This window comes from Lepus europaeus, chromosome 6 (assembly GCF_033115175.1).
Source record: "Lepus europaeus isolate LE1 chromosome 6, mLepTim1.pri, whole genome shotgun sequence".
Taxonomy (NCBI): Eukaryota; Metazoa; Chordata; class Mammalia; order Lagomorpha; family Leporidae; genus Lepus; species Lepus europaeus.
Genome location: NC_084832.1, coordinates 43,244,314 through 43,260,924, shown reverse-complemented (window position 1 = coordinate 43,260,924; position 16,611 = coordinate 43,244,314). Strand labels below are relative to the sequence as shown.

The following is a 16,611-nucleotide window of genomic DNA, read 5'->3' as shown; positions in this document are numbered from 1 at the left end:
CTTCAGTAGCAGGAAACTAGAATCAGGAGTGAAGCCAAGAACTGAACCCAAGTACTCCAAACGGAATTTGGGGGCCTCAGGGGAGATCTTAACCACTGAATCACTCAACTCATATACTTAATAACAGTACTCAAAGTGTAGTGTGGATGAATTATTTTTAGGTTTGTTTTGTTGACACACAAATATCCTACATAACTGAGCTTTAGCCTGTATTAATACTGTAAATTTAACTGTTCAAAGCAAAAGAGGCAAGAAGACACTGAATTCTAAAATTTCCAATCCAGGGTGCTTAATCTCTATATTTCTCCCAGACAGTAACATAGATAATTAATTCTCTAGCTAATAAAAACAACACACAGAGGATTTACATGTGTATGAAAACCAAAATCCTCCAATGTCTTTGAAAAAACTGCTATTATAAGAAACCTTTATACAATATTAGAAAAATTTGCTATTAGGTGTTCCATATTACAACTGTATCCAAGATTATTTAAAGAATTTATATACATACATTTAAAACAGAATTTTATTATCTTGAAAATGCTCTCAGGCATTTATTAGTACTTCTCTATTAATGAAGAAATAAAGAAAAAGGAAATTGATCATCTTAGTACAAATCAAAATGGTAATTTTCTTTAATTCAGAGAAATTTTAAATCTCTTATACTTTCTCTATTTTTATTTTTTAGTTTGCTTACTTTCATGGTAGATTAGAGGTGAATGGGAAATACAGTGATGGAAACCTCAAGAATAAATAATTTTTGGTATTTATTTTAGGAATACTTTATAATTTTTCTTGCCAGTGAATGTCTAAAATGTGGATCTGCAATTGTGCCACTGCACCTTGTTATTCCCTAGTTAGATATAGATGATATATATGATTTAGATATAAATATAGATATAGATATATGTGTACTTATGGATATTTCACGGCTTTATAAAATGTAGTTTTCACTATTCTTTAATTGCAATATCCATGACACAAAGGACAAATTCATAAACCACTATTCTTATTATGTTTCTATTAAAAAATTGCACAGGACTTCACAATTGACAAAGCAATATCATAGCCATTATAGTTAGATTTTAATCTTCTTAATAACCTTGAATCAGTAGCAAAACAGGAAACTGAGATTGATTTAAGTACTAACCCCCAAATCTTTCTTATAGAAAGGTACATTCAAGACTTACAGTCAGGCCTCTGAATTCAAACATAGATCACATATTTTACAGGTACTTTATATAGAGAACATATGAATCCTATCACAATGTCCTATGCTGCCAGCAGAAGTGCTACTTTGTCTCTAAACATATGTTACTCTCTTCCTCACAGATTTTTTAAGGTAGAATAAAGTCCCTAACCAGTAATATAAGAGGGGGCAAACTTTAATTATTTTTCAGGAAACAGTCACTATTTCTTCTTGTAAGCTGCATTTTACTGGCCTCTATGTGCTACTTCATTTTTTCCATTTCATTTTACATATTGTATAAATGACAGACTGAAAACTTTGAGAACAGCTTGAGATCTAATCATTTTGCAGTCTTTAACATCTCTCAGCAATTTTAATTCACCTTAGTCAACACAGGAAAATGTCAAGAACTTTTAAGAAAAGAAATGCATCAAATAATTCCAAAAATTACCTAAAGGTAATGGTAATTTATAACTTTAATGTACATTTTAATATATGTAATTACAATTTCACACTTTTTTTTTCCTAAGCAGATATCAATAAAGTAAGAAATCTTACCTAGGCCATGTCTATGTGTTGACATTGGTGGTAAGACAGTCCAAGTCTTGGTTTTGGGATTGTAACATTCAACAGTGTTCAATGTCTTTAAGCCATCTCGACCTCCAATTACAAAGAGTTTGTCATCAATAACAGCCACACCAAACTGCAACCTCCTTCCGTTCATCACCCCTGCCTGGATCCACAGATTTGTTCTGAGATCATATTTTTCTATTGTTGTAGCTCCTGATAAAACATAAAATCAGATTGTCACCAATTGCTACTAATACAATATTCAACCAGCCCAAGGTATTGTACAAATTAGGATATGAAAACATTCTTGTCACATTTATTTTTCTTAAAGAATAAAGTGTCAGGGAAACAAAAGGAGTAGTAATTCAACTATTTAATTTTCTTTTCTTAGAAGACATTGATGATCAAAATAGTCATAAATGCTCAGCTTATTTGAGTTAGTTAAGGTTTTCAGCTAAACTATTGATTCCATAGAAACACTGTGGCATGATACATTTCTGTCAGTAGATTTTACAACTTTATTCTATCATTGCTTGCTATTAAAAAATACACTTAATCTCAGCCTGAGAAAAAAATGGATGAAAGTGCTTTAAATGACTACATTATGTATATTACCTGTATAATTTATAAAAATGAAGAGAGGATAATGGAATAAAATACTGTTACGTTTTTCTTTAAATTTGTCATATTCTTTGAGTAAATGAAGACTTATAAGTCAATTGTGCATATAAGTGAATGCTATGCTTTTTAAATCAAGATTTTTGAAAATTATCTGAAGAATGGCTTAATAGAATTTGCATATATGAATTTTCCCTATAGCAATCGTGTTATAATCTCTAAAAATAACATATTCCTTAAACGCTTTTTATTGATAGATGAGAAATACAATAACTGTAATAACAGAAAAAAGGTAATAAGCTAAATTGCTGGTAACACATTTTAAAATGGTCTTAATTTCACATTTCACATTGAAAACTTATGCCTAGAATCAGTTCACAGATGTTTCTATGATATATTGTGAGCTAACAAACAGCGATTTTGCTACTGTGTTTGATCTTAATGTTCAGACTCACATTCACCAATGTTTCATCTTCAGTGATTAAACATGCATACAAAGGAAATCTACACTCTTGTGTACTTTCCTTTAAGCATCATCTATTTTACTTGTATGGTAATAAAACTTTGCAAATCTAGGAGAAATATTCCTCTGGGGACTCGTTTACTCTTCAGAATCTAAGCAGCAATTAGCTAAACAATATAAACACCTTGTTAGCAGAGGTTTTGCTAATTGAAGTAAAAATAATATGGTGTATGCTCAAATTTTATTCAGAGATAGTAGCAGTGATAGCATATAATGAATTAAATCATTAAATCCACTTTCTAATGTTATTCAAGGTAATTAATAGCTAATTTATATAAAGCACACTTGAATTAGAAAGCTACAATATTTTAGAATAAAAATTACACTATTCAAAATTATTTGATATTATTTATTAGCATGTTATGTAACATTAAATAGAAATGTTTATGTTTTAATATATTGATTACATTTTATAGTGAATATTTTATTCAACCTTATACAAATCAAAATTCCAAAGCCAATTATATTGTTATATATTTTCAAGGTCATCTGAATTCTCAAAGCCTGATAGCACTGGCATTGTATGAATACCTACCTAAAAATTAAGTTATATGCTGGCACTTATCTCTTGGGAGTAAGTCTTGAGAAATGATGGCATGAAGAGTTAAACCTATTTCTAATTAAGCCAATCTCATTAGATTCACATTTGGCAGGTATAAGTAAATAAGAAAAAAAAACTGCATTTTTTAATCATTTGCTGAAATCCTTGCAGAAGTATTACTGTATTAAAATTATGATGTTTACGGGGCTATGTCCCTTTCAAGAGGTTCTAGGGGGTAAATTGGTTTTATTTTCTTTTCATCTTCTAGAGACCACTCTCATTCATAAGCGTTCCTTCTTCCATTTAAAGCTGCAACAATGAAATTTTTTGATGTTGGCACTTGTGATTACATTAGGCTTACTCCAATTTAATTTTCCATGATGTAGATTAACCTTAATTTCCCCATAAATATGATACATAACCTAACATATTCACAAGTTCCAGGGATTAGGATTTGGACATTGGATATGGACAGCATTATTCCTCTTGCCCTTCAAACTGAGACATATCTTCACTCCCTCTTCAAATGTGCTTAGTCTTAAAAAATTCAGTATGTAAAATGAAGGCCTTTCATATTTGTAGAGCTTACTTATACTAGCCTATGTCATTGATATTTTCATATTTACTCAGTGTGTATTACACATGTTTTGCTTTTTAACATAGTTGAACATGGGCTTTCTCATTTCTAATCATAGTAATTAATAATAGTGTCTGTTATAAATTTCCACATTGATATATTTTATCAAATCCTCCTAATTCTATTACTGTTAGATTATCATATCTATTTACATGAGCACTTGTATTCCCTTGGCTATTTTCTGAGCAAGAGGTAGAAGGATACAGTCATTGTGAGTAACTGTAGCTTTTGTTGTCCATTAAAGACCATACTTATCATTGCACAGATTAAAAACAAAGCATGAGTAAAAAAATGGATTACTGAGGTGGTAAATAACAAATGTGCAAGAGAGTCAAAACAGGAGTTTTTTTTGTTTTGTTTTGTTTTTTTGTTTTTTGTTTTTTTTTTAAGAAAAGATTTATTTATTTGAAAGGTAGAGAGGCAGAGGCAGAGAGAGAGAGAGAGAGAGAGAGAGAGAGAGAGAGATCTTCCATCTGCTGGTTCACTCCTCAAATGGCCACAATGGCCAGGATTGAGCCAGGCAGAAGCCAGGAGCCAGGAGCTTCTTCTGGGTCTCTCACATGGGTGCAGGGGTGTAAGTATTGGGCTATTTTCCACTGCTTGGATTGGAAGTAGTGCAGCCAGGATTTGAACCAGTGCCCATATGGGATGCTCACTCTGCAGAGGCCCAGAGTTTCTTTTAAGACAGAGTTGGTTTTTTGTAACTCTACTAATGAAACCACAATTGATTATCTATATGCTTAGAAAGTGAAAGCAGGATGTTAAAATGTGTGACTTCAGGCAATATGCAGTTCTGGAAACTTCCATAGCTGGAGAGTACTCACTAAGTCTAAAGGGAACAGTTACTACTTTACTATTGTCATTCAGAATTTTTGGCTCTGTGTTGCCAGGTTTCCTTATGTGTTGAAACAAGATAGAAATCTAAATTTTTTTAAAGATTTTATCTATATATTTGAGAAAAAGGGTTTCAGACAGTGAGAGGGAAAGACAGAGAGAAAGATCTTCCAAAGGCTGGTTCACTCCCCAAATGGCTGCAATTGCCAGAGCTGTTGATCCAAAGCCAGGAGCCAGGAGCCAGACGCTTTTTCCGGGTCTCCCATGTGAGTGCAGGGGCCCAAGCACTTCGGCTATCTTCTACTGCTTTCCCAGGCCATAGCAGAGAGCTGGATTGGAAGAGGAGCAGCTGGGACTAGAACCGGTGATCATATGCGATGCCGGCGCTGCAGGCAGAGGATTAACCTACTGCAACACAGTGTTGGCCCCCTAGATTGTTGGATTACTCAGCAATCAATGTATGCAAGTAATTAATATAACACTTAGGACATTAAAACAGTATATGCTGAGCCTAGAGGACTATTATTAGAAGTGGTTAGAGAGGCTGATGCTGTGGCCTGTAGTGTCGGTATCCCATAATGGCACCGGTTCAAGTCCTGGCTGCTCCACTTCCAATCCAGCTCTCTGCAATGGCCTAGGAAAGCAGTAGAAAGAAGATGGCCCATGTTCTTAGGCCCCTGCGCCCACGTGGGAGACCCAGAAGAAGCTCCTGGCCCCTGGTTTTGGATTGGCCCAACTCGCCATTACGGCCATTTGGGGAATGAACCAGCAGATGTAAGACCCCTTTCTCTCTGCCTCTTCTTCTAACTAGCCTTTCAAATAAATAAATAATTTTTTTTTAAAAGAAGTGGTTAGATCCATGATGTTTCACATCTTACCTTAAACCACTGCTGTTATAGCTCTAAAGAGCTAACGTTGGTCATTCTGTGAGCTAATGTTCTGTGCATATTATTTTTAAATGTATAGCATGGTTGTTAAAAAAAATTCAAGAACAAATTTGTAAAGATTTGCTAACTTAATGTGATTATGTAACTCAAAGATGAATCTTATTATCGGCATATAGAAAATGTGAAATATAATTAGATGGGGAGGGCGATGTAGACCATCAGGTTAAATACAGATTGAAATGCTCGCATCTTGTATTGGAATGCCTGGGATCAAGTTCCACTTCCACTTCAGATCCAGTTTACTGCTAATGCACCTGGGAGGCAGTGGATGATGACCAAAGTACTTCTTTTGCTGCCACTTGTGTGGGAAACGCGGATGGAGTTCTTGGTTCCCAACTTCAGCCTAGGCCAGCTCAGGCTGTAGTGGGTATTTAGGGAAGTGCTCAATGGACGGACAATCTGTCTTTCTGTCTCTCCTTCTTTCTTTCACTCTGCATTTCAAATAAATAAATAAATAAATATTTAAAAATAAAATATAGTTCAATATTCTGAGGACTATATTTACAATTTAAAATTATGAATATTTACGTGCATTTTATATACTGCACAATTTGTGTATCTCAGATATTTTATGCCATGACTGAGAGTCTAGCATTTGGAGTAATATGAAATTTTGATTTTGTGTTATTTAAAATGCCTAGCATTTGTAGTGATACAAATTTTGATGTTGTGTTATTTGAAATCATTCCTTACATGATCATGATCTGTAAAAAGTAGTCCTGATGCCAAGAAAAATCATCACATGTGTGTTATCCCTTACTACTTGACACATAATGTATGTATATATATATATATATGTGTGTGTGTGTGTGTGTATACATATATATATATATACTTATTTGTTTACTTGAATGGCAGAGTTACAGAGATAGAAAGATGCAGGGCAAAAGCCAGGGTTTGGCCAGGTCAAAGCCAGGAGCCAGAAGCTTCATCTGAGTCTCCCATGTTGGTGGCAGGGGCTCAAACACTTGGGCCATCTTATACTGGTTTCCCAGGCCATTATCAGAGAGCTGGATCAGAAGTGGAGAAGCCAGGATACAAACTGACTCCCACATGGGATGCCAGCCTCACAGGCAGTGGCTTTACCAGCTATGCCACGATGCCAGTCCCTACACATTATGTATATCTTTTATTGAAATATGTTAGGTAAGTAGATAGTGAGTCAAAGTGTCTTTAAAAAGTGTTTGTAGGCCGGCGCCGCGGCTCAATAAGCTAATCCTCTACCTTGCGGCACCAGCACACCGGGTTCTAGTCCCTGTCGGGGCGCCGGATTCTGTCCCAGTTGCCCCTCTTTCCAGGCCAGCTCTCTGCTGTGGCCAGGGAGTGCAGTGGAGGATGGCCCAAGTGCTTGGGCCCTGCACCCCGTGGGAGACCAGGAGAAGCACCTGGCTCCTGCCATCGGATCAGCGCGGTGCGCCGGCCACAGCATGCCAACCGCGGCGGCCATTGGAGGGTGAACCAATGGCAAAGGAAGACCTTTCTCTCTCTCTCTCTCTCTCTCTCACTGTCCACTCTGCCTGTCAAAAAAAAAAAAAGTGTTTGTAAAGAAGACATTAACAAATGATATTGAGTACTTCCTTGATTCTAAGAGCATTATCTGAATTAATATATTTCATTTTCATAGAAACTTGAGATAGACATAATAATTATGTCAATTTTACAAAAAAAAAGAGACAAATTAGAGATAACTTTAGTTACTTCTTAGTTATCTCTCAGTAGCTTGAGTATCCACAGCTAACCTGGCTCTAGAGATCATTCTGATGAATGCTCCTTTTTAATCAACTCATCCCAATTAAAAAAAAAGTTTTTTACAATGAATATATATGTTAACCAGAATTTTTAAATCCCCTTTTCTGATATTTCATGACTCATTTTGTAGAACTCGTGAATATGATGAAATAGTTCACTGACATAGTTGGCCTTGTAATTGAGATATTGCCTTGGTGGCCCTGATGACATACACCTAGAAAATTTAGAAATTTCTCTAGCTAGCAGTGGAAGAGCAAAGAGAACTGTCTCTGGGACAGTGGTAAATGGGGATATCAAAGAGATGTGAAGCACGAGCAGGACTCTGTTTGCTGTTGGTTTAACAGTAGAGGGACCACATGAGAAAAATGCAGGTGGCCTCTAGGAGCTGAAAGTGATGCTCATCTAACAACAGCCAGCAGGGAAACAGCACCTCAGTTCTACCACGACTAGAAAAGAACCCTGCCAACAATCTGAATGAGCTTGGATGAAGACGCTGGGCTCCAGATGAGAGTGTATTCTAGCCAACATCTTAACTTCATCTTTTGTAGATTTTGAACCAAAAATTCAGGTCTACCATCCCAGACTTTCAACCCGCAGAGATGAGTTAATACATGGCAGTTGTTTTAAGCTACTAAGTTTGTGGTGATTTGTTACAGCAATCAAACAAAATAGTTTGTTATATTTGCATTTTTAAATGTAAAAAGTATTTGTTTTTCAAGTTCAGTAATACAACTTGTAAGTATTTATTCATGATAAAATAGAATGCTTTCTCAATATAAAAACAGGAAAAAAGATTATCAAGGTATTACCAAAGTAGAGTTCTGGGTCTCTTCAGAGTTTTCCATTCATACAGGCAAAAATGACTATTTTAGGGGGAGGAATGACAGGAATTCATGCTTGTACATTCTAATTTGACATTATAGATGGCAGGATTTGTTTCAATATGTAATATTCAAATATTGAGCAACCTCATTTATCTTGAATACAGCACAGAATGAAGGGATAAGGGTTTTATGAACTGGCAAAACAGATGTCACAAAAGCTTTTTAAAAGAAGGTAAAACTTCTTTTAACTCACTGGAAAGCCCTTCAGGTCTTATCACAAAGCTTTAATGCAATATTAATAGACTGAGTTACCTGACTTCCAAGTCCTTTTAAAAACCCATAAATTAGAATTATCTGGGAAGCTGAAAACAACAATAGCTTACCATGAGGGAGTAATCTGCAGAAAAATGCATTTATTTAGTTTAAGTACAATCACCATTAATGAATATTAAACAATAACAACAGTAAAATTATATAATGCCTATCGAGCATCTTGGTCCAAAACTGATGGTGATTTTGAGGCCATAAAATTGTTTGGCAAGTGTTACATGGTGTCAGATTCTGTTTAAAATAGAAGTAAATAATGATAAGCATTTTGGAAAATTTTGAAACTAAACATATAATTTAAGAGTTTTAAAGAAGATATGGTACTAAAAATGACTTATTTCTTTGATATTTTATAGTATAAGCATTTAATTCATGTTCATCTGTCTACATATTTGTTAAAGATATAGCTTTGAGATAATATTCCTGTAATACATAGATGAAGGTATCATTGTAGGGGCAATGTGTTTTGTTTTGTTTTGTTTATAGATTTATTTATTTACTTGAAAGGGAGAGTTACACAGAAAGAGAAGGAGAGGCAGAGGAGGAGAGAGACAGAGACAGAGACAGAGGTCCTCCATCCACTGGTTTACTTCCCAGAAGGCTGCAACGACCGGAGCTGCACTGATCTGAAGCCAGGAGCCAGGAGCCTCCTCCGGCTCTCCCACGTGGGTGTAGGGGCCGAAGGACTTAGGCCATCCTCCACTGCTTTCCCTGGCGAGAGCAGAGAGCCGGATCGGAAGTGGAGCAGCCGGGACTCGAACCAGCGCCCACGTGGGATGCCAACACTGCAGGTGGCAGCTTTACCCACTTTGCCACAGTGCCAGTCCCAAGCATGTTTTCCAAGCATAAATGAGAGTCTTTATTTTCTGGGCTGGCACTATGGCATAGCAGGCTAAGCCTGCACCTGTAGTGCCAATCCCATATGGATGCCAGTTCGTGTCTCAGATGCTCCTCTTCTGATCCAGCTCTCAGTTTATGGCCTGAGAAAGCAATAGAAGATTGTCCAAGTGCTTAGGCCCATGCATCTGCATGGGAGACCCGGAGAAAGCTCTTGGCTACAGGTTGGCCCAGTTCCAGTCATTATGGTCATTTGGGGAGTAAACCCTCAGACGGAAGATATTTCTCCCTGTTTCTCCCTCTCTCTGTAACTCTACCTCTCAAATAAACAGATATAATCTTTAAAAAGTCTATCTTCTAGTCAATTTATTATTTCTATGAAGATAGTCTTAAAAACATATTTTAATCATTGTTAAAGTTACATATGCCAACTAAACAGCCAATGATATTACATATCTATTATTGGTACAAAATATTTGTAAAGTGGTAATAGACTAATATATATATATATATATATGTATGGATATAAATGTAAATTTATTATTAAGCTTAATGCTCTGTTTAGATATAATTTTTCATAATACAGCATTTTTCTTAAGATTAAACCAATGTATTAAAACAAGTAAACACAGAAGGAAACCTACTTCTTGGCTTATAGCCAAGGGAAAGAAAAGTATGGAAAAAGTTTTAATTATGCATAACATCATGGAAGTTGAAACGTAAAATATTAGGGATGACCTCTTAAAATCCAATCTGGGGGCCAGCACTGTGGTGCAACAGGTTAATGCCCTGGCCTGAAGCGCCAGTCTCCCATGTGGGCGCCTGTTCAAGACCCGGTTGCTCCACTTCCAGTCCGGCTCTCTGCTAAGACCTGGGAAAGCAGTAGAAGATGGCTCAAGTCCTTGGGCCCCTGCACCCACATGGGAGACCCAGAGGAGGCTCCTGGCTCCTGGCTTCGGATTGGCACAGCTCCATCCATTGTGGACAATTGGGGAGTGAACCATCAGATGGAGGACTTCTCTTTCTCTCTCTCTGCCTCTCCTCCTGTCTCTAACTCTGACTTTCAAATAAATAAATAAATCTTAAAAAAATCCAATCTGGATTTTTTTAAAAGAGCACACAGGTTAGGACATTATTGTGAATATATTTTTTTATTATATTACATCTTCTTAAATGCTCATTGAAGATTAACTCACACTACTTGACATTTTCAAATTAAATGTTTCTTTTCATTTATTTCATTCATTTCTTTTCATTTTGGCATCATTTGCCAATAATGATCCAAGCCCTTGCTAGTTATATTACTAAAAATACCCCATATTTTAATAAATACTGTCCCTATAATGTTTATAATTTTTCTAACCTTTTTTTTAACTTTTATTTAATGAATATAACTTTCCAGTGTACAGCTTATGGATTACAATGGCTTCCCCCTCCCATAACTTCCCTCCCACCCGCAACCCTCCCCTCTCCTGCTCCCTCTCCCCTTCCATTCACATCAAGATTCGTTTTCAATTCTCTTTATATACAGCAGATCAATTTAGTATAAAGATTTCAACAGTTTGCGAATATTTTTTCCCATTCTGTTGGTTGCCTCTTCACTTTCCTGACTGTTTCTTTTGAAGTACAGAAACTTCTCAATTTGATGCAGTCCCAAATGTTAATTTTGGTTTTGACTGCCTGTGCTGTTGGAGTATTTTCCAGGAAGTCTTTGCCTGTGCCTATATCTTGCAGGGTTTCTCCAATGCTCTCTAATAATTTGATGGTTTCGGGTCGTAGATTTAAGTCTAATCCATGTTGAGTGAATTTTTGTGTAAGGTGATAGGTATGGGTCTTGCTTCAAGCTTCTGCACGTGGAAATCCAATTTTCCCAGCACCATGTATTGAATAGACTGTCCTTATTCCAGGGATTAGATTTGGATCTTTGGTCAAATATAAGTTGGCTGTAGATGTTTGGATTGATTTCTGGTGTTTCTATTCTGTTCCATTGGTCTATCCATCTGTTTCTGTACCAGTACCATGTGTTTTGATAACAACTGCCCTGTAGTATGTCCTAAAATCAGGTATTGTGATGCCTCCGGCTTTGTTTTTGTTGTACAGGATTGCTTTGGCTATTCGAGGTCTTCTGTGTCTCCATATGAATTTCAGCATCATTTTTTCCAGATCTGAGAAGAATGTCTTTGGTATCTTGATTGGTATTGTATTGAATGTATAAATTGCTTTTGGGAGAATAGACATTTTGATGATATTGATTCTTCGAATCCATGAGCATGGAAGATTTCTCCATTTTTTGGTATCCTCTTCTATTTCTTTCTGTAAGGTTTTGTAGTTTTCATCGTAGAGATCTTTAACGTCTTTGGTTAAGTTTATTCCAAGGTATTTGATTGTTTTTGTAGCTATTGTGAATGGCATTGATTTTAGAAGTTCTTCCTCAGCCGTGGCATTGCCTGTGTATACAAAGGCTGTTGATTTTTGTGCATTGATTTTATATCCTGCTACTTTGCCAAACTCTTCGATGAGTTCCAGCAGTCTCTTAGTAGAGTTCTTTGGGTCCCCTAAATAAATAATCATATAATCTGCAAAGAGGGATAGCTTGAGTTCTTCCTTCCCAATTTGTATCCCTTTAATTTCTTTTTCTTGCCTAATAGCTCTGGCTAAAACTTCCAGAACTATATTGAATAGCAGTGGTGAGAGTGGGCATCCCTGTCTGGTACCAGATTTCAGTGGAAATGCTTCCAACTTTTCCCCATTCAATAGGATGTTGGCCATGGGTTTTTCATAAATTGCTTTGATTGTATTAAGGAATGTTCCTTCCATACCCAGTTTGCTTAGAGTTTTCATCATGAAAGGGTGTTGTATTTTATCAAATGCTTTCTCTGCGTCTATTGAGAGAATCATATGGTTTTTCTTCTGCAGTCTGTTAATGTAGTGTATTACGTTGATTGTTTTGCGAATGTTGAACCATCCCTGCATACCGGGGATGAATCCCACTTGGTCTGGGTGGATGATCTTTCTGATGTGTTGTTGCATTCTATTGGCCAGAATTTTATTGAGTATTTTTGCATCTATGTTCATCAGGGATATTGGTCTGTAATTCTTTTTCAATGTTGTGTCTCTTTCTGGCTTAGGAATTAAGGTGATGGTGGCTTCATAGAAAGAATTTGGGAGGATTCCCTCTTTTTCGATTGCTCTGAATAGTTTGAGAAGAATTGGAGTTAGTTCTTCTCTAAATGTCTGGTAGAACTCAGCAGTGAATCCATCTGGCCCTGGGCTTTTCTTTGTTGGGAGGGCTTTATTACTGCTTCAATTTCTGTGTCAGTTATTGGTCTGTTTAGGTTTTCTATGTCTTCCTGGCTCAATTTAGGGAGGTTGTATGTGTCCAAGAATCTGTCCATTTCTGATAGATTTCCCTGTTTGCTGGCATACAAGTCCTTGTAGTAATTTCTGATGATTCTTTTTATTTCTGTGGCGTTTGCACCCACATAGCAACACAAAGTGAAACATACTGTTTGAGTACTAGTTATAGCATTAAATCACAATGTACAGCATATTAAGGACAGAGATCCCGCATGAGGAGCAAGTGCACAGTGGCTCCTGTTGTTGACCCAACAAATTGACACTCTAGTTTATGGCGCCAGTAACCACCCTAGGCTGTCGTCATGAGTTGCCAAGGCTATGGAAGCCTTCCAAGTTCGCCGACTCTGATCATATTTAGACAAGGTCATAAAAGACAGAGTGAGGATAGTAACCAATGATCCTAAGAGTGGTATTTACCAGGTTTGAACAATTATACAGCATTAAGTGGGGAAGAGGACCATCAGTACACACAGGTTGGGAGTAGAGCCATTGGAGGTAGAGTAGAGGTTATGATTACAAAGGAATGAGGCCCAAGTGGACTAGACAGGGTCTAGAACAAAGGACAGAGTCATTATTAGAGGAGCTAAGAAAGGTGCTGTCTAAGCTACAATTAAGTTTTCTGATTGAGAGGCAAATAGAACCTGGTAGAAGGGGCTTGATAATAATCTGGTGGGCTTTAGGCCTTGTAAATTCAGAGGCCCAGACCAATCTATCTCTTCACATGGGGTATATCCTAAGGGAGGTGTGAACCTCCTAGGGGAAGGCACTCTGTTGACTTTCATTACTTGGCTGGCCTGGGAGGAGAGCTGGCCAGGTAAAGGCAAAGGGCATCTCTAACAAGAAATTTACAGTTCTGCCTGTAATGTTGCTGACCCTACTTGACCATCCCCTCAGCTGCAGTGGTCACTTTGGAAGTTGGGCTAACCTTTGTTGAAAATGTGTGCACCAGTAAACGGGAGCAAAAAATGACATATAAGACAAATGTGTTCTAGTGTTATTGAATGTATCACAAAAACAGTTATAAATATTATTTTTCAGAAGCATATCCCTAAAAATATTTGTGCATTTATTTATTTGAAAGGCTGACAAAGAGAGAGAGAGAGACAGAGACAGAGACAGAGACAGAGAGAGAGACAGAGACAGAGAGATCTTCCATCTGCTAGTTCACTCCCCAAATGGCTATAATGGCTAAGGGTGAGCAAGGCCAAAGCCAGGAGCCAAGAACTCCATCCTCATCTCCCACAAGGGTACAGGGACCCAAGAAATTGGAACATCTTCTGCAGCCTTCCCAGGTGCATTAGTAGGAAATTAGATTGGAATCAGAGCAGCCAGGTCTCAGATCAGCACTCATATCAGATGCCAATGTCTCAAGTATCAGCACAACCAGCTGTGGCACAATGATAACTTTCAGAAGTGTATTTCTTTACTTTTTTTTTTAAAGATACCATTACTCTCGACCTAAGCTATAAGTCTTTGGAAAATACATGTTCTACTTATGTTTCATAAGTGAGCACCCACCCTTACAAATAAATATTAATGAAGTCTATCTGTGATCAATTGGTTTATTCATTTCCAAATGAAGGCTTACATTAGCACCACATTAAGTGACAGAGCAGTGACATGTAAATTTTTTTTTTATGATCCTAAATGAGTCTCTGTCATACAAGAAATTTAGCATAGCCCTGGGAAGTCTCCTTTTTCTTTGCCAGAGAGTAACCACCCTTTGGAGAATTAAGATTTCATGTTCATGAAACATGTAAAAACACACTCAGTATTATTCCTCTGTGCATCTACAAAAGGATATTGTGTGGAAGAGGAACTATTTATCATTTACTGAGTACTCATAGGAAGATTGATTAAGAAAAAGAATGTGCTGAGAATTTACGAATTTATACTTAAGGTGGACATTTTATCATAACACACTAATTTGTCATTCAATCTGCATTCACTGAAAGATCTAGAAAATACATAATGATGAACTCCATTCCTTTGTTTTTTAAGGAGCAAAATAAACTTATTGTTAGGCTAATTTAAAACTTTACTTTTCAACTGACAGAATCTCCTGTCATACTTTGATTAAAAAAAAAAAAAGAATAGAAAGAAAGGAAAAAAAATGAAAGAAAACATGGCTATCATGGGCTGAAAGTCCCATTTCTGCAGGCTCACTTGGGATAACATAAACAACAATTTAACAATGCACGTGCAGGTTTCCTAATTTTAAAGACTGCTGAGGAAGTACATACCCTGAATTAATTTAGTTCTTTCCCAAAGACTTAAGGAGAAGTGAAATTCTCCTTTATAGATCCTTTGGCAACCAAGTAAGGGATGTTTTTTCCAGAAGTCAACTCTTAGTGTGTGAAAAGCAAACTGCCTTTGGGTGACATGATGCCATTCATGGTTTTGAGTTCTTTCTACAGCACTGTGTGAACAAGTGACCTTGAACGGGTAGTCTCCAATGATATACTTCAAGTTCAAAGTGAAAGTGCTGAAGTGGAACCAAAGTGCCTGAATGCAGTTACTGAGGCAGACATCAAGTAGAGCAGAACTCGAAAGGGCAAAATGAAAAAGTAAGGTTTCTTTTCTTATGTGGCTTTCCTTCAGAAAAGAAGTCACACAGTATTTTAAAGTTACTTTACCCACCTAATCACAAATGCTCAGGTTTTCCTGACAGAATTTTAAGGTATCATTTTCTTAAAGCCATGTGATGATTACTATTGAGTTCAGTGCTTCAAAAATTATTCAGTTATAGAATTGCTGAATGAAAATCTATTCCTGAAAAGTTCTTGATGGTGTGCCTTGTCCAGATCAAGGGAGTAAAAATCAGATTAAGATGGCTAATTCCACCTAGATATTTCACTTTCCTCTTTTGCCTTTCAACAATACTGATGCAGATAATGATGAGATAACAATGACACAGAAAATGATGAGACAAATTCAGAATAAAATGATCTGGCCAAGTTCTTTGAAGAGAAAGAAAAGAAAATACTCAGGAGTTTACCTCTAAAGTTAGATAATTCCCCAATTTAAAGTATGTGGAAATCCAAGGCAAACACTGAATGTGAAGATATCATATTATATGCTTGATAATAAATTATTCAATAGAAACTCTCTATGAAATTTATTTTCATTTTAAAATCTCCTTTATTTTTCTATCTCCTTTCTGCTGCATTCTTATTACTGGTAGTCGCATTACAAAACATTTGAGTTCACAGGAAAGATTTGGGGCTAACTGACCGGATATTTGACTGTCAATTAAAATCAATAACATCCGCTATTGTACCTAGGTTATCAATAAGAAAGAAATTCAGAAACGATATAGAAATAATGCATACTTTAGTCCCCTTTTCTCATACACACTCAGTTGAACATTGGGCATCAATCACTGCTTTTGTGAGATATCCATGCCATCAGCACAGTTGATGTTTCTTCGAGCTATCATGCATGAGGTAAAAAACAGAACAATGTAACAGTGCAATTTTCTTATTATTTTCTCCATTTCACCACCAAAGAATATAAATTTGAAAGATTCACAGCTTTTAACTTGGGTTATTCTTTCTTTGAAACTAAATAGTCTTTTATGAATGCCTTAATTGTAGCCAGAGGACTCACTGCTTGCCTCCTGGTATCTGTAGGTGGGAAAGTGCATGGTGGCTGCTTT

The 16,611-nt window shown here is 36.6% G+C and overlaps 1 protein-coding gene across 2 annotated transcripts in view; it reads right to left on the bottom strand.

Annotated features, from left to right (window-relative positions):
• KLHL1 (kelch like family member 1) overlaps positions 1 to 16,611 on the bottom strand; it is a 385,849-nt gene that overhangs the window by 86,752 nt on the left and 282,486 nt on the right. For both annotated transcript variants that reach the window (XM_062195308.1, XM_062195309.1), the window contains one exon: positions 1,748 to 1,972. In XM_062195308.1, the coding sequence (XP_062051292.1) occupies positions 1,748 to 1,972 (225 nt within the window). The remainder of the gene's footprint in view (positions 1 to 1,747; positions 1,973 to 16,611) is intronic.